Genomic DNA, 21789 nt, shown 5'->3' with positions numbered 1-21789 from the left:
AACTCAACTCCCCTATTGGGATTTCAGGCTGCCTCTCAGAGGCAAGGGAATTGTGTCTTCAGTCCAGGTTGGCTCTCCAAAGTGGAGAGGGGATGGCCTCCAAGAACAGGCTGCAGCTCCCAGGTCAGCTCCACGGCCACGGCCAGGCACTCCTCAACAGCCAGGACCAACACTCACTGAAGCTAGGAATTGCCACCCACTGACTCCCCACAGCCTCTCCACTCCTGTGTGTCCTTGGGATTTCCATGTTACAAAGGCAGAGGAAAACGCTAGTGGGGCGCTCTGTTCCTGAGGCTGCACTGCTCTGTAATCACCTAGGAACCGAGCTTCAAGCTCACGGCCACTGCCCCAGCAAAGCAGCTCTCACGGTGCAGCTCAGCCCTATCCTGAACCCGCAGTGGCTCGCACAGCCATGTGCATGGCTCTTGTACCACCACAAAGGGAAGAGGAGAACAGGTGTTTAGATCAAAACTAGAGTAAGAAAGTCTGTCTTTTGGTAAGTTGCTCTGCTCCAGGCACCCTAGAAAATGTTAACTGTGGGTTTAGCCTTTTAAAAAAAAATAAATATATTCATTTTTTGAAATGCAGAATGACACAGTGACCAAAAAAAAAGAGCAAGATCCTGCATCCACTGGTTCATTCCCCAGATGGCTCCAACAGCCACTGGGCCACGTGGTGGCAGGGAGCCAAGCCCTCGGCCAGCTTTGACCGCCTCACCAGGTACAGCACCAGAAGCTGCAGCCAAAGTGAACGGTGGGGATCGGAACCGCCGTTGCCAATTGGGATGTTGGCCACAGGCCCGACCAGCTTTTTAGCAGATGATCTGCTCCCCATCCACTCCCCTGACAGGCACATCGGCAAGGGTCATTACATATCTGCAGAGATGAGGGTTACAAAAGCACAGGCCCAGGTAACCAGGCAGCCAGTAACTTCCAAGCAAGGGGCTCCAGGTCTCCAAGGGCTGAGGACGTCTCTCCGGTGTCTCATCTGTCTACGGGTGAGATGCTCCACTTGCGGCTGGGGCACTCACGTGCTCCTAGGGCTGCACATAATGGGAGTTCCTCATGAGCCAGACCCTCAGGAAGGGGCACAGGCAAGGGCAGGTCTGCCAGGAAGCCCTGCCCTCCCGTGCCAGCCAACATCTGAGGATCGCACCAGCTTACCCAAGGAGGCACTTAGCCCAGGGCTGGCATCCGGAGGCTTCTGACCCTCTATTTTAAAAAAGGACAACTAACTAGACTATTGAACACAACTGTAATTTGGAAACTCACCCACTCTGGAATGATCCCAAACTGTTCAACTGTTTACTAAGGGATCAGACACAGTGCAGAAACACAACAAGCCAGTTTCACTTGAGCGGGCTTTTGTGCTCTGGTTCCAGCTGTCAGATGTGCCTTTCAGCAACATACTGGTACAGGGACTCCTGTGTGCTGTCCTGGTCCCACCAGGGGTCCAGCTTCACTGGGACAGCCTGGCCCTCTCCCCACGCCCACCGTGTCCTCCCTCCCTGCAGGCCCAGTTCACGGCCTCCTCACACGCTCCCTTTTCCTGTCCCCAGCCCACACAGCTCCACACCTCCGTCTGTGGGGAGAATCTGCTGCCCCGATTTGCTCTCACTTCCACCTGGGGAGGGGGGCTCACAAAGGCTCTGGGGACTGAGAGCAAGCTCTCATTCTGGAGCAAGTGGCTTGGGCTGTGCTCCTCAGAAGCTCCTGCTGGCATCATTACTGCCTGATCAAAAATAATGATTAAAAAAAAAGAAGAAAGACACTTAACAACTTAACATTATCCACAGTTCTCTCTGAACGCTCCATTTAGCAACCTCCAGGGTTCTGCCTGAGAGCCTATCACTACCCTCGCTGGCCCAACACTGAATAATCTCTCATGATCTTTCTGCAATGAAGCACGAGAAGGCACATGCGGGGCAGAGAGGGCCTCTGCCACCTCCTCCCTTGGACTGGACCGTGCCTGGAACAGACTCCTCAGCTCTGCTCCCTGCATTCTGAGGCGCTCCAGGCCCGACTCCGTGGAGCACTGCACATTCTTTGCCGGGGAGGAGAGAATTAGGAATCCAAGTTCAAAGACATGCCAGTTCATGACAGGAAACCAAGCACACGTTTTTACCAACCTTCGTCCTGACAGGCTACCAAAATGACCAAAGCACACACCCCGCAGAGAACACAAGTAGGCCTAAGCAAATGAAACTTTTCTCCAAATTGATTTTGAGAAGAAAAGGAGGTGGAAAGCCACACCCAGAATGCGCTCCTGTGGGCCTGAACCCTCAGTCACCAGGGCCCTCACTCAGTTCCGGGCTTCCAGCGGCAGCTGCGGGGCAGGAGGCCAGGACAGTGAACACAAGTGAATGGGAGCTGCTGAGATGAGACCAGGGCAAACATGTGGGCAAGGCAGAGCGGAGCAGGCTCTGGGCCCCTCTGCTCAGCAGGGACACGCTGAGGGGCTGTTCAGCAATCTGCCTCCACCACCGTCCCTTCAGTGAGGGAGCCCAGCCTCCATCCACACCAGGGAACTCAGACACAGGCAGTGCTGCTCCACCAGGCAAAGCCGACCCAAGACTGCCCCAAGGCAGGGAGCATTCCTTCCTGCTCACAGCCCCAGTGCCAAGGTCAGTGTGATAAATGTGCACTCAACAACAGTCGGAACTGCTTCGTAAGTCGGCCAGAAGCTGCCTGCTGTCGGATCGGCAGGCCGTGTGCACTCCAGGAGGCTCTCTGCTGGTCCCCCATGGCAGTAGAGCCCCACTAAAAAAGACAGGCTCCGGACGGAAAGGAAACAGAACAACTTGTAAAGGAGCTTAACCTGAACCTCCCCCCCCATCCACAGCCAACCAAAGCTCTACAGGAGCCGCTCCCCCCAGGCCTGCTGTGACCTTCAGGCTCACCCCTCCCTTGGCTGGAAGAGCCGTGTTGACAGCTGATACCGCATGCCAGGCGCCTGGGACTGCTCCGGGCTGCTCCCACTGGGGTCAGACATGACCAGTCTAGATGCTGACAGCAATACGCAGAGCCAGAGCAAACCCCAGAAGGAAGGGTCTGAACTTGTTCCAAGACTTCAATGCTGGGGTCAGTTGGTCCCAAGTCAGCTGCCAGGAAGCTGATAAGGAAGGTGTTTGGAAAGTACCAGGAGGTCCCCTATAGGAGGATGCAAGAAGGCCAGGCACAGTGTTCTCTGGAAAGGGCAGCGCGGGGGCCGGCTCACAGGCTGCCAGCACCTTCTCACATTTCACGGCTTTAATCCTGCTTTAAACCCACTCAGATGCCACCAACACAGCTATCTCTCTTTTTTTCTTTTTTCTTTTTTTTTTATTGATTACATTGCATCATGTGACACAGTTTTATAGGCTCTGGGATCCCCCCGCCCCTCCCCACCCCCTCCATGGTGGATTCCTCCACCTTGTTGCATTACCACAGTTCAAGTTCAGTTGAGATTCTTTCATTGCAAGCATCCACCAAGCATAAAGTCCAGCATCTTATTGTCCAGATAAGTTCAACGGTTTCTTGGGGAGACCATCTCTGGTCTGAAGGGAGAGCTGACAGAGTATCATCCCGATCAGTTAAAACCCTGACATTACATCAGTAACAATTTATAACATTATGGAATTACTTGACATGGTATTGAGTAACCAATATATTAAAAGAGAAAAAAAAAAAAGAATGTTAAGTTCTGAACCACATCCTGTGACTTCTACATTGACATTTCAATTATTACTTTATATACAACCAGGTTCTATACACCTTGAAATGGCTATAGATTACTATGCAGCTGTCTCATGTCTATTTTAATTTTAGTATTTAGCAGTTTATAGCATTGAAGCATGATTTTGCTGAACCTGGTTGTGTTTTGTGTAATCTAACTCTATAACTCTAACAAGACATATGTCAACAGTTTGTGAACAGTTATAGGAGGGGTGTGCAGAGAAATCTTCAATACCCCAGTGAGGAGTAACTAATCTTTGTGTCCCACCCAGTGAGTTATAAGTGCTTCCCCGCTGACCGTTTCCTGTCTGTTTCTAAGCTTTCCTTGTTGTTCTCTATCTATTCTAGTTTTGTTTGTTTGTTTTGGGGGTTTCTGGAGCAATCCTGATGGTCATTACGAGAGAGAGTGGGGACCTAAAGTCGGAACCAGGCAAGGACCAGAGAAAGCTCCTCTCCCTAGTCCCAAAGGAAGTTTACTGTTCTGGTTCTGCCGACTGCTCAGTGCTCCTGGTTGTTGTTCCGATGACCTTGGATCCTGCAAGGCAGGATTTGGGCTTCTTCCATCCCACGTGGTAGATCCAAGTAGGGGGTGGGTGACCTCAGAGTTCTCGGCCTCCGAAGGCACTCCATTTCCCCGTGGTCTCCTTGGCAGTTGGGATGTAGTCCTCGGTGCTCATACTCAAAGTCCTTGGTGAGGAACTGGGAGTCTTCAGGGTTGGGATACAAGCTTCCTCCTGTCCGCCTGCTCCACTCTGGGGTGCCCCCCTGCTCTATGCATATGACCTCCTATTAAGAGGTTGTTAGGATTTCTCCTGATTCCCCCCCATATGCCTTAACACAGCTATCTCAACGTGTTCCCATTGAGGTAGCCATCTCAACGTGAGGTGGGGTGCATGTGGAGGTGTACCAGAGAAGGCCCACGGGCAAGACTTCACAGAACTCCGGCTTGGCTCCTATCATCAGAACCCCTGTCATGTGCAGACTAGGAATTCACACTTGGATAACTCCTGGCTCACCTTACCAATAACATAATTACCCAGCCTGTAGTGCTCTGTATTGCACCACACTTTGTGGTAAAGTTCAAGTTTGTATAATATGACCTGGCCTATCTTGGTTCAAAGACTGCTTCCGAGCAGCAACCTAAGGAGGTATCTTTATGAGCACAATGCCTCAGGTGTCGCATGCAGGACTTCCTCAGACCTGAGGGGTGCCAAGTTTCAAAGCACAGGTATTACCGAGAAGATAAAATGAAGTCATGTGCTTGAGGATTTACTGTGTGCACAGCACAAGCTCACAGGCCACGAGGAATGACATGCCATTCCTACATGCCAGCACCAGATGCTCTTAACTACTGCCCTACCTCCCCTCCAATCTCAGCTCCTCTAATGTCATCAAGCTGTTTTCTCTCATTCATCCTCCAACTGGCTGATACCACCATAATCTTTCTTTTTTAAAAAGTATTTATTTTTATTGGAAAGGCATACAAAGATATACAAAGAGGAGGAGAGTTAGGAAGATCTTCCATCCGATGATTCACTCCCCAAGCAGCCGCAATGGCTGGAGCTGTGTTGATCCAAAGCCAGGAGCCAAGAACCTTTCTGGGTCTCCCACAAGGGTGCAGGGTCCCAAGGCCTTGGACCGTCCTCCCCTGCTTTCCCAGGCCACAGGCAGGGAGCTGGATGGGAAGCGGGGCTGCTGGAATGAGACCTGGAGCCCATACACAATCCTAGCACTTGTAAGGTGAGGACTTTAGCCACTAGAGTATCAGGCTGAGCCCAACCACCATCATCTTTCAACTCTCCAATCGGCAACCCAGAACACCCCAAGGAGTCTGTTTCACAAACCTTCAATGAAGCCTCTTCGCTTGCTTCAACAGTAAATGGATCGCCCTGGTGCGGTGCCCTTGTTTTTGAAGGTCTGGCACCAACCTGTCTTTGTAAGATGTACAATTCAGGGAAACAAATGGGGTTCTGAGCATAGCCCAGCGTCCAATGCTAGTTCTACCACTAATCTGCACCAACTGACCGTAAGCAGAGACCTATACAAAGCTGGCTGGCTGACCACTAGTTAACCTTCACCAGGGCCAGCTTCAAGCACTGGCATGGCTCCCCCAGGCTGCATGCTAGGGTTACTTCACATGACTCACAGCCCAATCCAAGCGGGAATGGCCAGCCTGTTCCAGCTATCTGTCATGCTCACTTCTACCTGCCGAAATCCCACCTATCTTCATAATCCAGTGCAGAGCCACCACTTGCAGAAGTTTCTGGAGTCCGCCCTGAAGGAGGGAAGTGAGGACTCAGACCGCTGTCTGCATCTCCCTGGCTGGTCAGTCCTAACATGAACACACGAGCTCCCTGGTGCTTCAACATGCCCTTGAAGGCAGGGACCACCATTTTTCTTTCCTAAACTACTGGGCACATCTTCTCAAAGCAATTTTGTGAAATGGACAAATAAATATCTAACCTAATAATCATTGCGCTCATCATAAAAACAGAAATCTATGCTAGACAGAGGTCATTAGGAAAGAAAACACTGCTGGAGCTCTGCATATTACCAGCACTCGATGATTCCTCATGGTGAAGAAGTCACGTGTTCCCTTTCTGTAACCACTGCTGTCTTCCCAGACAGGACAGTCAAAAGGGAAGGCCCAGTGCAGAGGGACCCCTCCTCTTGTCCAGGGGCCTTCAGAGGGACACACACCACGCTTGGGCTCGTGGCCAACTGAGCAGAAGAAAAGGTGGTTCCCAAGGCCGCAGAGGTCAGAGGCAGCCTGTCTGCCAACAGGGCCGGGAGCCCCACGTCCTGCATCCCTCCTGCAGCCCCCGCAGCACCACCAGTGCAGCACCCACACTGGCCCCGTACAATCAGGGGACAGGTGACCCTTAGAAAACTCTCGGTGCCCTATCCTCAGATAGGGAACATGATGTATCCCAGACAGGCAAAAGCACAAATGAAGCCTTTCTCCAGAAAGAGTAACACTACTTGGGCAAGAGAGTCCAGCCCTAAGCAAACACAGCTCAAAGAAGGCAGACAGATCTCCCCAGACACGAGCACCGATTCCAAGCGTACCTATTCAGATGACAGAATCTCCTCAAATCTCCTCAAAGGTCTATTATAGGAACATTCACAGACACTGTCACAAACAAGTGCAGATCACTCTCCAGAATCCTGCCAGGCACAGGACGTCACCGACCCTAGCCATGTCCTCACTGCTAAGACATTGGAGGCGACAAACTCTCAACAGCTTCTAGCTCGGAGGTGACAGAATCTGAGGACAGAACTGATACAATCACATCGCGCTGTCCTAAGCTGGCGTCACATCCCTTTTATCAAAGATTTATTTGAAAGGCAGAGTGACACAGAGGTCTTCCATCTGCAGCTTCACTGCCCAGGGGCCACAGCAGCTAAAACCAGGACCCTGGAACTCTATCCAGGCCTCCCAAATGGGCAGCAAGGGGCCCAGCATCCGGGCCACCTTCCATGGCTTTCCCCGGCACATTACAGCAGGCAGCCAGATGGAAGGCAGAGTAGCTGGACTCAAACCAGTGCCCCACGATGGGCTGCCAGCACCCCGCCCCCGGCAGCTCAGCCCATGGTACTACCACACCTTTAAATCCGGGGGTTCTGGAAGGATGCTCTGAGGAGGGGTCCTCCCAGAGACACCGAAGTCCAGCTCCTCTGTTCACTCCTCAGGACATTCCACTAAGCAGAGCAGCCCCCACTTCCCAAGCACTGTTCAGGCATCAGCGGCTTGGCAAGGTCTCTACCACAGGCTAGGCACACGGGGCCTCCACTGCTGCCACTGGCTGTGCAACCTGGGCAAGATGATTTCCTCCACGTTTCTTCTCAGGGAAACAGGGATACACTGAGTATCTATCAGTCTCGGTATCAATTTCCACTGAAAGCAAACAAATGTTTAAAAAAAGGTTATCCTGGGCCCGGCAGCATGGCCTAGCGGCTAAAGTCCTCGCCTTGAACGCCCCGGGATCCCATATGGGCGCCGGTTCTAATCCCAGCAGCTCCACTTCCCATCCAGCTCCCTGGTGTGGCCTGGGAAAGCAGGAGAGGACGGCCCAATGCCTTGGGACCCTGCACCCGCGTGGGAGACCTGGAAGAGGTTCCTGGTTCCCGGCTTCGGATCGGCGCGCACCAGCCCGTGGCAGCTCACTTGGGGAGTGAATCATTGGAGGGAAGATCTTTCTTTCTGTCTCTCCTCCTCTCTGTATATCTGACTTTGTAATAAAAAAAATAAAATAAAATCTTAAAAAAAAAAAGTTATCCCAAATATCGATCACAACACAGGCACTTCTTTCCCAGATCCTCCAGCTTCTTGGGCTCCTTCCTCCCCTCCTTCCTGCCTAACCCTTGGAGAGAGGAAAAGGAGCCCTGCACCACTGCCCGACTGCCTACTCCCCTCCCTCCTGCACGCACTGGGATCCCATATGGATGCTGCTTCATGTCCCGGCTCCTCTATTTCCCATCCAGCTCCCTGCTGTCGCCTGGGAAAGCACTGGAGCTGACCCAAGTCCTTGGGACCCTGCACCCATGTGGGAGACCCAGAAGAAGCCCCTGGCTTCGGATAGATCAGCTCAGCTCCAAAGTAGCTGTTGCAGCCACTTGGGGAGTGAAGAGGCAGGAAGATATTTGTCTTTTCATCTCTCCATAAATCTGCCTTTCCAGGAAGGAAGGAAGGAAGGGTGGGAGGGAGAGAGGGAGGGAGGGAGCGAGGGAGGGAGGAAAGGAGAGTGGGTCTCCCACGCGGGTGCAGGGTCCCAAGGACCTGGGCCTTCCTCAACTGCTTTCCCAGGCCACAAGCAGGGAGCTGGATGGGAAGTGAAACTGGCACCCATATAGGATCCCGGCGCATGCAAGGCAAGGATTTAGCCACTAGGCTACTGTGCTGGACCCCATTTATCTTATTTTTTAAAGAGAAGTTTTGAAGCTGGTTGCTTACTGGGGAACAAAAACAGAAATGTGTTCGGTTCTGAAACCATGAAGCAAAGGAGAGCAGGAATGACAATCCTCTGGGCAGCTGTCCACAGCCTCTCAGTGCACAGGACAGTCCTGCTCACAACCCACAGCAGAGCAACAGAGGTCTGCGCTCAGTACCTGCCAGAGGGGAGCAGCGCTGAAAAGGGGCACGACTCCACACAGAAATGCCAACAGCAAAGGGAGGGGAGGAAGGCGGAAAGGAAGAGGTGTGCTAATGGCATTCGGCTGTTTTACTTCAGCAGCATTCACATAAATAAATCTACGTAAATCCAGGTTCTGTGCTCCAGTAGGGATATGGGTAAAACCAAGGGGTGCAGGGTGTAGCCCAAAGAGAAGGAGCAATGTTGCTGAGCGCACCGCACAGCAAACTCCATGAAAGGCTGCACACACTCGACCATCAACAGAGACACTTCCCTAGCGCCATCAGTTCACATTAGGACCAGGACTGGGGTTTGTCCAAGCTGGGCTACATTGCAGCACCCACCAGCCTGAGCTGGAACTGGGGGCAGACCAAGTCAAGCCAGGGAGCAGCACCCAACAGCAAGTGCCAAGGTGAAGCAGCATGCCAGACTGGGCCGCAGCACCCACCAGCACACTTAAGACCTGGCAGGGGACAGGGGGAGCCTGGTAGGGGATTGAGGGGCTCCCCTGTTGGGCCACTGCTCCCATTGGTGAGCATGAGAGCTGGGACTTGGGGCAGATCAGGCTGTGCAGGGTTACAACGCTTATTGGCCTATATGTGAGCTGGGTTAGGAAGAAAGCCCGGCTCAGCTAAGTGATCATATCCACTGATGTATGCTGAGCCAGAGTAAGTACAGGCTGGTCAGGCTTTGCCACAGCAGCAGCTAGCAGTGCTGGGGTGTGGGCCGGGGATGCAAACCCTGTTAGGCTAGACCGCAGTACTCCTGGAAAGTGCAAGATCCAGGACTGGGAATGGGCCTAGTAAGGAAATTGGCGGCATCCCTTTGATAGGCTACAGCTCCCACTGGTGAGCATTTGAACCAGGCCAGGGAACAGGCCTGGCTGGACAGGCAGTAGCACCCGCCAGCGTAACACTGGGCTGGACAGTACAGTCAGTCTGGCTGAGCTAGGCTGACGCACCCACTGATGAGTACAGAAACAAACGGAACGCAGGAGCGACTGGATCAGTCTGCTGTACAGAAACTGCCACTGGGAGTGGCCTAGCAGAGTCTTGGGAGTTTGCTCTGACTAAGCTGCAGTTCCTGCTGGTATGCATGTGAGCACAGTGCATGGTGAGCGGGGTTGGGTTGGGCCGCAGCATCCACAGTTTGCGTATGAGATGGAGCTGGAGATGGGACTGACCCAACAACTGCAACCACCAGTATCTGCGTAGGCTGATGTGGGTGACAGACAAGCCAGACCCCTCACTGGCTGGCACACACGGGAGTCAGGTCTAGGGTCACCTCTGGTTGAAGTTTCTTTGGGAACACCCCCAACTTGAGCGATGGCCTCAAAAGTCCAACCACAGAGAAAATCACAGGATCTTCAGTCTGATGTTGGAGTGCATGAGTCAGAACTGGGCCTTCTCGGTTCCGGCAGCCTGTGCAGTGGACAGCATGGACAGCATGCCCAGACGCACATGGGGCACATGACAGATCACTGAGGCCTGCAGAGAACATCTAGTACCACGGAGGGCAGAACAAACTGGACAACTCTCCCAGCCAAGTGTTGACAGCACGTATCTGGGTGAGACGAGACTCTAAGGTGGATTATGCCAGCCAATGGATTTTGGAAGGATTTCCTCAACCTTGGAACAACAAAATCAACAATACCTCATAACTACGAAACCACTTGAGCAATGCCCTCCATGCTCCACGCTGGAGACTCTAGGATGACACTGAGTGACTGTCCCCCATCACCAGGTACTGATGTGGTAAGGCTGCTCAGTGCAGCCCTCTCACATTCTCTTCCTTCCACCAGAATAAAAATAAGTAAATCTTAAAAAATAAAATAAAATAAAATGAAAAAACAATGAAAGGGGCCTGGCGCAGTGGCCTAGCAGCAAAAGTCCTCACCTTGTAAGCACCAGGATCCCATATGGGCACCATTTTATATCCCGACAGCTCCACTTCCCATCCAGCTCCCTGCTTGTGGCCTGGGAAGCAGTAGAGGACGGCCCAAAGCTTTAGGACCCTGCACTCACGTGGGAGAACCAGAAGAGGCTCTGGGCTCCTAGCTTCAGGACAGTGCAGCTCTGGCTGTTGTGGCCAACTGGGAAGTGATTCAGAGGATCTTCCTCTGTCTCTCCTCCTCTCTGCATACCCCAAGATACTTAATAGTTACAAAACGAAAAAACAAAATGTTTAAAGAGTCCTGACAAACACTTCTTTTACCAGGCAGGGCAAAGAGAAATTCTTGGACGCAACACCATTGCTGTGGTTTCCTGCCAAACATGCACAGCCTTCATCCATCCAAAACTAACCGTCACACAGCACCAGCTAGAGGGCCAGGCTGCCCTGTGCAGCAGAACCCAGCCAGAAAAGGCTCAGGTGAACAGGACCTGCAGACAGTGAGGGCTGGATGGGACGCCAGAGCAGAGAGCAGGCAGAGCAGCAGGCAGTGAGGGCTGGACAGGACGCCAGAACAGGCAGAACAGCAGACAGTGAGGGCTGGACGGGATGCCAGAGCAGGCAGAGCAGCAGACAGTGAGGGCTGGACGGGACGCCAGAGCAGGCAGAGCAGGCAGAGCAGCAGACAGTGAGGGCTGGACAGGATGCCAGGGCAGAGAGCAGGCAGAGCAGCAGGCAGTGAGGGCTGGACGGGACGCCAGAGCAGGCAGAGCAGCAGGCAGTGAGGGCTGGACAGGACGCCAGAGCAGAGAGCAGGCAGAGCAGACAGAGCAGCAGGCAGTGAGGGCTGGACGGGACGCCAGAGCAGGCAGAGCAGGCAGAGCAGCAGACAGTGAGGGCTGGACGGGACGCCAGAGCAGAGAGCAGGCAGAGCAGCAGACAGTGAGGGCTGGACAGGACGCCAGAGCAGAGAGCAAGCAGAGCAGCAGACAGTGAGGGCTGGACGGGACACCAGAGCAGGCAGAGCAGGCAGAGCAGCAGACAGTGAGGGCTGGACGGGACACCAGAGCAGGCAGAGCAGGCAGAGCAGCAGACAGTGAGGGCTGGACGGGACGCCAGAGCAGGCAGAGCAGCAGACAGTGAGGGCTGGACAGGACGCTAGAGCAGAGAGCAGGCAGAGCAGCAGGCAGTGAGGGCTGGACGGGACGCCAGAGCAGAGAGCAAGCAGGCAGAGCAGCAGGCAGTGAGGGCTGGACGGGACGCCAGAGCAGACAGAGCAGGCAGAGCAGCAGGCAGTGAGGGCTGGACAGGATGCCACTAACATCAGTCCTGATTTCAATGAGTTCACACAGATGACATCAATGAACGTCCTTGCTGTGGACACGTCGCAAGCATTTCGAATAATGGGCGCTATACCTACAGTTTACTCTTGCATAACTCAAAGACCATAATATTGCACATTAAAACAATTAACAATCACAGCAAAGAGTTAAGGCTGGAATCTGCATGACAAAAACATAAAATTCTTTGTGCTACTTTTTGACATTTTCCTGTAGGGCTGAATATTTTCCAAAATACAAAATTTTTAAAATATGTAGGTTAACAATCAGATTTGTTGTGAATTTTCTGTATATTGAATGAATGAAGATAGAAATTGAAGATTTATGTACATTTACATGATTTCATTTTTGTAAAAGGCAAAAGTGCATTTATGTGTGTTTATATATACTTGTATATACAAAGGAAAATGTTTCAAAGGATATACTTTAACTTGTTCACAGTGATAACATCTGGGGAATGGGATTAGAGGGAAGGGGATTTATGTGGTTGTCTGTATACTGGGTGGGATATTGTGCTTTTATTTCTGTATTTGAATTTTTAATAAATATGTATTATTTATAATAAAAAAAAACAATCTGATTAGGACCAAATAGCTATTTTAAATGTATGACTCTTAAAAATTCCTAATTTAGTAAAAAACAAAATGAGCTGCCTTTCTCTTACTCAGGATCCAGCCTCCTACAGCAGTTGCTACTGTGTGGTCCTGTCTGTGCCCTCTCCTTATGTTCCAATGTGCACATGTGTTAACACTGCTGACCAAGCCCAAGGCAGCTTTTGTATACTTCTTGAGCAGTGGACTCCAAATCAGAATGTCCAAGTTCAGGCCCTGCCTCTGCCACTCGACCCACGTAACCCTGGACACCAGTGTCACCCCTCCTCGCCAGCTCCAGCAGCTGCGTGGGGAACAATCCCACAGCTCATCACAGGGCGTGCTCTGGGACGCCAGGAGACTGTGTGCAAGGCGCTTCACAGGCTCCGGCCCATCGCAAGTGCTTCATAAACGCAGCTGTGGCCAAACACGGGCTAGCATGTCAGCAGAGGCCTCACTGGCACCCCGATCTTCTCCCAGCTATTTCTTTTCCTGTTTGTTTTGACATTCAAATTAGGATTTCTTCTATTATCTGTACCTTTATTTGAATTTTAGTCTTCTAAAACAAGGAATATACATTAAAAATAAAAATTAAACAAATGAAATCCTCAAAAAGCAGGAGTGTGAAACCAATGGATAGGTTTCAGACTCATCCAGCTGCTGCTCTGGCTCAGGAATTTCATTACCATCACTGCACAACTTAGAGACACATAGCTCATCCTGAGACCCCAGGCCTGTGTCCCGGGGCCCGGCAGACACGCCAAGTCAGCCTCCATGTCCCTACTGTCCCTGGCCTGCCTCACTCGCCACACAGCATCCTCACCAGCTACATGCACACACACTGTCCCCGCTCCCCATGCGGTGGGCAGCACGCAGCATTCGTCAAGGAGACAACGCCAGCGCCTATTCGGCACAGCCCGATGAACCCTGAACGACTTCCCATACACTCTGTAGCCACTGCATACCTGTAAAGTTATATTCAGGAAGAAATGACATTAACTGCACCCGAGAATGTCACCAGTAGGACCACACTGCAAAGTCTGCAAAGAATGGACCCCTCTGAGGGATGTGTCAGCTGGTGGCAGCACTGAGCAGGCTGCCAGAGCAGAAACAGGTACCTCATCTGGACCCTGGACACCAGGGCCAGGACAAACACCTCAGTGACAGAGCCAAGAGGGAAATGAGGACCCCTCCTGCCATGAACTCACTTGGTCCAGCGGAGCGCTGCCCTCAGAAGGCCTCCCAACTCCTCCTTCACTGCCCGCTGAACCCACCTCCCCGTTTCTGTCTCTCCAGCTACACACACCTAATGTTGCTTTGCTCCTTCTCTTGTACGTTAGGACCTTCATGGAAAACCAGCATGGGAAAAAGCTACGTACAGATTTCAAAAACATCTAGACAAAAACAAACTTCCCTTCGACTGCATTTTTCTGCAAGCTTTCTTAAGCGTCCTGTTAGTCTTACTCTATCCAGCCCTGAATTGTTCCCTCTCCTCGGCCCTCCTCACACAGGCCCTCCTAGCAGACACAGGAAGCACGAGGTGGGCAGGGGACACAGCAGCACACACGCCAGGGCAGGCAACCCTGGCCAGGCAGCGGAGGGCAGGACCCTGCGCATCTCTTCCCTACTGTCCACCAGCTCCCAGGTAGCTCTGTCACCTTGAGTAAGTCACCTACAAAGTGCAAATAACAAATACTGACCTTACAGAGTCATTATAAATGATTGCTTAAAAATGAACACATACTTAGTGTAATTCCTGGTACATAACAAATGTACTGTAGCCATGGGCTACCATTATTCATCCACAACACTCAATGCAGGTTCACAACCATTCAGCTCTCCAACTCCAGAGGCCACACAGGCTCCAAACACGCAACTAAAGGCTTCAGGAAGAGAAGACAGTGCACACCCTGTAGACGATACAACCCCTTGGGCAAATCTGGAGCAGCAAGGCATGGTCAAACACTGCTATTTTTGCTGTAAGACATGCCTAAGCAAGTAAACAAAGACTACCAGCAGCTCAAGTCAGGTTACTTCAGGGCACATAACACAGCTGTGAAACAGCCCGGGATCTCAGAACTTCTGGATTTGAACAGTGGAGGAGGAGTGAGGGACCATGTTCACAAAAGCCCAGGGCCCCCAGGAGCTGTCTTCACTGTGCAACCTAACGGCGCAGGAGCTCGGTCTGCTGAGGGGCCTGACAGTGTGGGGCCACCATGCTCACAGGGGACGGGCGGCCTTCTGCACAGGGCTGCTGAGGGGGCCGGACAGTGCGGGACCACCATGCTCACAGGGGACAGGCAGCCTACTGCACAGGGCTGCTGAGGGGGCCGGTCAGTGCGGGGCCACCATGCTCACAGGGGACGGGCAGCCTACTGCACGGCCAGATGGCCGCCACTGCCTCCAGCGGTCAGAGCCAGGGAGCACCTCTCCAGACACCTCACTCTAGGGTTATCCTTCCAGCCCCAAGGGAGACAGGGTGGGGAAAACAGACCGGACAGAGGCACATGCAGGATTTATCCCTCCATCCCTTCCTGGCTTCAGCTTTCAACCATGACCAACAAGAATGGAGGCCAGAACCAGCAGAACAGGCATATTCAAAACTCGGGCTTGTTGTTACTTTGAACACACGAGTCATCTAGAAAGGAAGCCTTGCGTTGTGCCTCCCTCAGGTGGAAGCCTTCCTGAGTGAGGTCCCCGTGGTACCCTGCATTTACGATTACTTCAATGACCGATTAACCCTCAAGATGACTTGCTAGCACAGAAGTCCAAGGCTAGTCGCAGTGAGCCTTTCAAAAAAAATTTTTAAATGTTTAAAGGTGGTCCAAACACAAGCTATACTCTATTTAATACAAATGAATGAATTGTGGTCATCCCTCAGCAACCCAAGGGGCATGGAGTCCAGGACCCCTGCAGATAGCAGACTGCAGGAGCCCAGGCCCTTACATAGAACGGCACAGTATTTGCATACCCTAAATCATCTCCGGGTGACTTACAATCCCTGGAACATGTACACGCTCTGCGAATACCGGCACCCTGCCCTGCGCAGGGAATCCTGAGAGGCCTAAGCCAGAGGCACGGCATTCCAAGGAACAAGAGCCGCCTCACTGCTCTTCTCCCAGATGACCCACTCAGGAGAACGCATCCCGTCTGTGACACGCAGGTGTTCAATGTGCCCCGCAGGGGCAACGCAGCCCTTGGCCCATTCACTTACACAAGAACTGTAGCTGCTTCTGCCACACAATGGCTCGAGCTCGTTAAATATTTCAAGACCATATGGGCAACGACACAGAAATTCAAGCATTTACTGCTTAGCCTTGAAGAAGTTTGCTGGTACCAATTCTTAGGAAAGGGACACCATAGAGAACATCAGAGACCTGTATTTAAATCCCATTTCCATAATCACTAGAATTACCTTGTATTTCTGGGCCTCAATTATCTCATGTGTAAAATGAACAGAGTTTCACAGACTACATGAGGTAAGACCAATAAAATGTTTCACACACAGTAAGCAAGAAATAAATGGAGCTATTAAACTGCAATTAATACTACATATAAATTTGTCTACCTATTAAGAAATACTCAAATGTACAATTGTTCACACTCTAGCTGATTATCTCAGTCGGGCATTGTCCCAGCATCCCTCTGCCTTCCCTGCGGAGAACTCACACCAGCTCACATCCTTGCTCTTGGAAAGCCATCACTATGGTCCCCTTTCTCCTCTTAGTATCTCGTTTGCCCTAAATTGTCTAAAAACAACAACAACAACAAAACAAAACCAAGAAGCCAAGCTTTAAAACTTCCTTAGTACAAAGTTAATCCTTCCAATCTATACTATGAAAGTCAAAGAAAGCATAAGATGAAACTTAGAGCCTGAGGTCTTGCTAAATAATTAATAAAAAAGAAGCAGGTTGTGGGGAGACAGCAGGACAGCAGGCATTTGGCCCAGAGGTTGCATACACCTCTGGATGCCCGCATCTCCTCCTGCAGTGTCCAGGTTGGTCTCCACACCCCTCTCATCTCCCCCGCAGTGTCTGGGCTGGTGTCTACTCCCCTCTCACCCAGCTTCTCATCTCCTCCTGCAGTGTCTGGGCTGGTGTCTACTCCCCTCTCATCTCCTCCTGCAGTGTCTGGGCTGGTGTCTACTCCCCTCTCATCCAGCTTCCTGGTGATGTAACATGTGGGAGGCAGGAAGTGGTAGCTCAAATAGCTGTGTCCCTATCAGGCACCTGCTTCAGCTGCACCCCGACCAGCTGCTGTGGGCATCTGGGACTGAACCAAGAGATAACTGGCAGATGAACAGAGAGAGACAGGGAGTCCTCTGTCATTCTGCCTTTCAAATAAACAAAAATTTTAAAAAGAGGGAAAGTGGGTGATGAAAGCTAAGCTTGCTGATTTCAGGGAAGCAGGCAGCAGCACCTGCCAAGCAGGCTAAGTCCTGAGCTCATGGAGCCCCTCACCAGGGGCTGCTCAGTTCCACAAGACACAGCCTCTCCGTGTTGAGATGCTCAGCGTGAGCACCCCAAGCGCTTAGCTACCATCACATCTGCAGCTCACAGACAGGTTAACTACGGGAGCAAGCCCTGTCTTCCTGGTATTCCTTCACTCCAAGCTGTCACTGCTCAGGGTCAGGTACCATTTCTTCCCCTGCAACCTTGCAGCTGCTCTTCTGAAAAAACCACCCAACCCTCGAAGCCCTGACTCCCTCTAGGAAGCACTGCTTCCTTCCCATTCTGTGTTCCTATAGGACTCTGCACATCCAAGACTGCACAAGTCATGAAGAAATGTAACCATGTGCCTATCCATCAAGCTCCCCCGTTGCCAAGACAGAACAGCCACCATCCAAGTACTTCCTAAGTCACAGACTCTCTGAAGTCACCATAACTCAGTTCTCCTGACTAGATAGGGAAATGATGCATTCACTAAACATCACAGCTCCCGCCTTCCTGTTAAAATGCTCACCCCTCCTTGCCATGGAGCTGGTTCACTGAAGGGTGGGGTGCTGAACCCCTCCTTAAGATCACAGGTGAAGTGGGCGCTACAGGATAAAGGCGACTGTGGCTGCCCAGTCCATCTTACATGCTGCAACGGTACAAAAACCACTCAGATCAGTGTGATATACTCCAAAGTGTGCTGGGAGTTTCAGAGAAAGGCTTTCTCCTGAGTAAAAGAAACAAAAAGACACTCGCCTTCCTGGTCAAGGCCTGAACTACTGGGCTTATCTGAGAACCAGGCATCCTCACAGTAACTAAGTCAACCGAGTGTGTTTTCAGCTATTGTCAGCAAGAAACATCCTAATATGCACACAGGAAAAGATGAGGAATGTGATTCAAACACAGACAAGGCGAGCCAGCGTGATGGCTTGCCTGGCCAATCTTCCACCTGCAAGTTCCACATTCCATATAGATGCCAGTTCATGTCCCAGCTGCTCCACTTTCCATCCAGCTCCCTGCTTATGGCCTGGGAAAGCTCAGAGGAAAGCCCAAGTCCTTGGGACCCCGCACCCACATCAGAGACCTGAAAGAAGTTCCTGGAACCTAAGTTCAGACTGGATTAGCTCAGCCCACTGCAGCCATTTGGGGAGCGAATCAGTGGGTACAAGATCTTTCTTCTCTCCTCTCTGTAAATCTGCCTCTCCAATCAAAAATAAATCTTAAAAAAAAAAAAAAAAAAAAACAGACAAGGTAACTTCACAGCCCTAGAAAATGCACCAGCTACACTCACTCTACCACCTTTCATGCCTTGAACACTTCTACAGCCCAGAAATGCTCAGACATTCACAGCATTTGCTAACTTGAACTTAAAGAACATACACATGAATAAGCAGAATTTTGGCCCAGCTTTAAGTGAATTATGAGGCCCCTACATGCAACACCTTTAGTGAGTATAAAGCCTGAGTGCCCTCAGATGACACTCAGGTTGACTGTATCTGCAAATCACAGCTTCTAGTACAGCTAACAAAGGAGCCCTGTAAGCAGCAGTTTCTGAGAACAAGCTCAGGAGACTGACTCAACAAGAAAGCAATGTCCACAGCAGGTCTCACTGGCCACGACACTGCCCACACTTCCAGCTCGACCTCGACCTGCACAGCCACCAGGAAGCATGCAGGGAAAGTGAACCACAGCCCTGCAACACGTACAGACCCACTCATTTTCAATTCAAGAAAGAGCCATCTTTAAATGGCAAAACGGCTCAGTCAGGCCACAGGCCCCTGTCCCCTTTCCCCAGGAAGACCCTACTCCTCAGAGTGCAAAGGCTCACCTCTCTGCCACTGCCCGTGGCCAGAGGAGTCCTTGACCGGCCGCCTGGCTGACCTCAGAAGAGCGTGCTGAGGGTGCAACACTGCACACACCCCATTGCCAACATGACAATCAGTGACGGCACTTGGTACTCGCGGACAGTCACTCACCAGGGGTCAGGGCCGGCTCAGCACAAGATACAACACAACCCTGAACTGCAGGCTACAGATGCTTATCAGCTCCTCCTAGCTACACTGTCACGTGGCATCCCCAAGTACTTAACGGGAGGGACTGCTTTTTTTAAATCTCTAACATAAACCGAAGAAAACTATATGCTGTGAAGTAAAATACCCAAGGAGCCAAAAGCCAAACCAGTGAGTGGAAGCCATGGAATCAAGCAGAAAGCTCATAAAGAAAGCTTTAAGAATCAGTTTACATTCGACAAGGCAACTCAGCTTACCTTGTAATTGCTAGAGTTCACCCAAGAGGTAGCAAGTCCATCCACAAGCTTATCTAACATGGTCTGATCATGCTCCAGGTCAGCAGACTTCTGCTTGTCTGAGAAGTAGTCTATCAGTTCTTGGCCGACCTGCAGCCGTTTGCCCACATCCTTCTGCAGCACCTGAGCCAGGCAGGACTCCATGCGAGGCTCCATGGTGAAATTCAAATCCAGATCCGGCGAAGGCTAGAGGCCAGTCAGGACGCCTCCCTCCCAGGACCGGATCCGGGAGGTCGCCTCTTTGTTCGCTGAGGGTTCCAAGCAGCCTGTGTTTCAAAGATGCAATCCCGGGAATGGCAACAATGCACCATGTGTGTCGGAAAAGCAGCTGGCAGGATATTAAAAGTCCAATTTAAATAACTAGCAGGAGATACAGGAGTGAGTGGCAGAGTGACGGTCTTCTACTACTGGGCTTGAAATACTTCATAATTCAGCAGTCCATTCTGAAAAGCAAATGGAAGAGAATGGCAAATCAGCACAAAAAACACAACACTCCAACGTCATAAAACAGTAAAGCAAAGACCAGGCAAGGCCTGCTGCTGAGCCGAGTGACACACAGAAATGCTTGGCAACCAGACTGGAATAACATCATAATTATTTTTATCAGGAAGAACACTGAAGCCCCATGAAAAGGGCCAATAAGTTACACTGCTGGTGGGCTGACGCTCTTCACACCTTCCCAGCTGGGACTAACACTAAGCAGCACAGCCATCTTTGGGTTTCACTAGCACGGTTACTTGTAACTTCACTGTTGCTTCCCTCCACTCTATCTGAACCTCTGTAGGCTTGCAGCTTACTGTTCCCTCGGCCTTCTAAACACCCAAGCATCACAAATGGAGCCGACAGCACAGAGACAGCACGGAGCAGAGCGGCCGGCGGCACCAGCACACACCAGTTCTTGCTCAGCAGCAGCACAGTAGAGCAAGATGAAGTCCTTGTCACACTTCAAAATCATGTCTGTATAGGGAAAAACACACGGTAAGGGAACACACAATTTTTTTCTGCAGACAAGCTGTACGAGCTGTCCAGGTAACCTCTATAGCTGCCAGAGCAAGTACTCACAATTACATCTCACTGCAATGCTGGTGAAAGCCAGGGTGCAACACCTCTCATTCGAAACAAAAAAGACCCCAGAAAACCTTTCCTCATGACCCTGGACCTCCTTCACACGGAAGTCAATAGTACTCTTCAAAACAATAAACCTCAACTTTAAAAGCTTTTAAAAAAACATACTATTTTTATGTGAAACGTAGATTTACAGAGACAAAAGGGAGAGCCAGAGAAATTTTCCAACTGATGGTTCCCTCCCCGAACAGCCCCAATGGCCAGAGCTGGGCCAGTCCAAAGCTAGGAGCCTGGAGCTGCTTCCAAGTCCCGCATGTGGGTGCAGAGCCTTGGGCCATCCTCCACCGCTTTCCCAGGCACACAAGTGAAGCAGCTGGGAATTACAGCAGTCCCATATGGAATGCAGACACCTCAGGTAGACAATCAACCTACAATGCTATGGCGCCAGTCCCTAAAAGGGTCTATGCTGGAGTACCCGAACTCAAAGCCAAGTTCGACGTCCAATTCCAACTTCCTCCTAAAGCACACCTTGTTAGACAGCAATGATGGCTCAGAGTCCTCCCCACATCCCATGGAGACAGCAGTGATGGCTCAGAGTCCTCCCCACATCCCATGGAGACAGCAACGATGGCTCAGAGTCCTCCCCACATCCCATGGAGACAGCAACGATGGCTCAGAGTCCTCCCCAAATCCCATGGAGACAGCAATGATGGCTCAGAGTCCTCCCCACATCCCATGGAGTCGGCAACGATGGCTCAGAGTCCTCCCCACATCCCATGGAGACGGCAATGATGGCTCAGAGTCCTCCCCACATCCCATGTAGACAGCAATGATGGCTCAGAGTCCTCCCCACATCCCATGGAGATGGCAATGATGGCTCAGGGACCCGAGTCCTCCCCAAATCCCATGGAGACAGCAACGATGGCTCAGAGTCCTCCCCAAATCCCATGGAGACAGCAATGATGGCTCAGAGTCCTCCCCACATCCCATGGAGACAGCAGTGATGGCTCAGAGTCCGCTCCATAGCCCATGGGAGAAGCCTAAACTGACTTCCTGCTTGCCTGCCTTAGTCTGCTCCAGTCTAAACTATCACAGGCATTTGGGGAGAGAACAGAGTCTGTAAGATTGATATTTTTCTTTCTCTCTCTCCCTCTCTGCCTCCATCCTTGCCTCCCTCCTTCTCTCTCTTTCTCTCTCTCTCCCCTCTCTCTCCCTGTCTCTTCTCTCTCACTCTTTCCCTTCTCCCTCCCTGCCTTTTGGATAAAATGAAATTTTAGAAATAAAATGTTTTAAGATCTATTTATTTGAGGGGCTGGCATAA

The 21789-nt window shown here is 51.3% G+C and overlaps 1 protein-coding gene across 16 annotated transcripts in view; it reads right to left on the bottom strand.

Moving 5' to 3' along the window:
* The window catches only part of CLASP1 (cytoplasmic linker associated protein 1), a 217155-nt gene extending 197309 nt beyond the window's left edge, over positions 1-19846 (bottom strand). For all 16 annotated transcript variants that reach the window (XM_058664314.1, XM_058664322.1, XM_058664315.1 and 13 more), the window contains exon 1: positions 19365-19846. In XM_058664314.1, the coding sequence (XP_058520297.1) occupies positions 19365-19559 (195 nt within the window). In that variant the 5' untranslated portion in view covers positions 19560-19846. The remainder of the gene's footprint in view (positions 1-19364) is intronic.
* Positions 19847-21789: the final 1943 nt, after the last annotated feature.

The sequence above is a fragment of the Ochotona princeps genome, chromosome 5, assembly GCF_030435755.1.
Source record: "Ochotona princeps isolate mOchPri1 chromosome 5, mOchPri1.hap1, whole genome shotgun sequence".
In the NCBI taxonomy this organism is placed as follows: domain Eukaryota; kingdom Metazoa; phylum Chordata; class Mammalia; order Lagomorpha; family Ochotonidae; genus Ochotona; species Ochotona princeps.
Note: the sequence above shows the minus strand (reverse complement) of the source record. Positions and strands in the feature narration are given on the sequence as shown.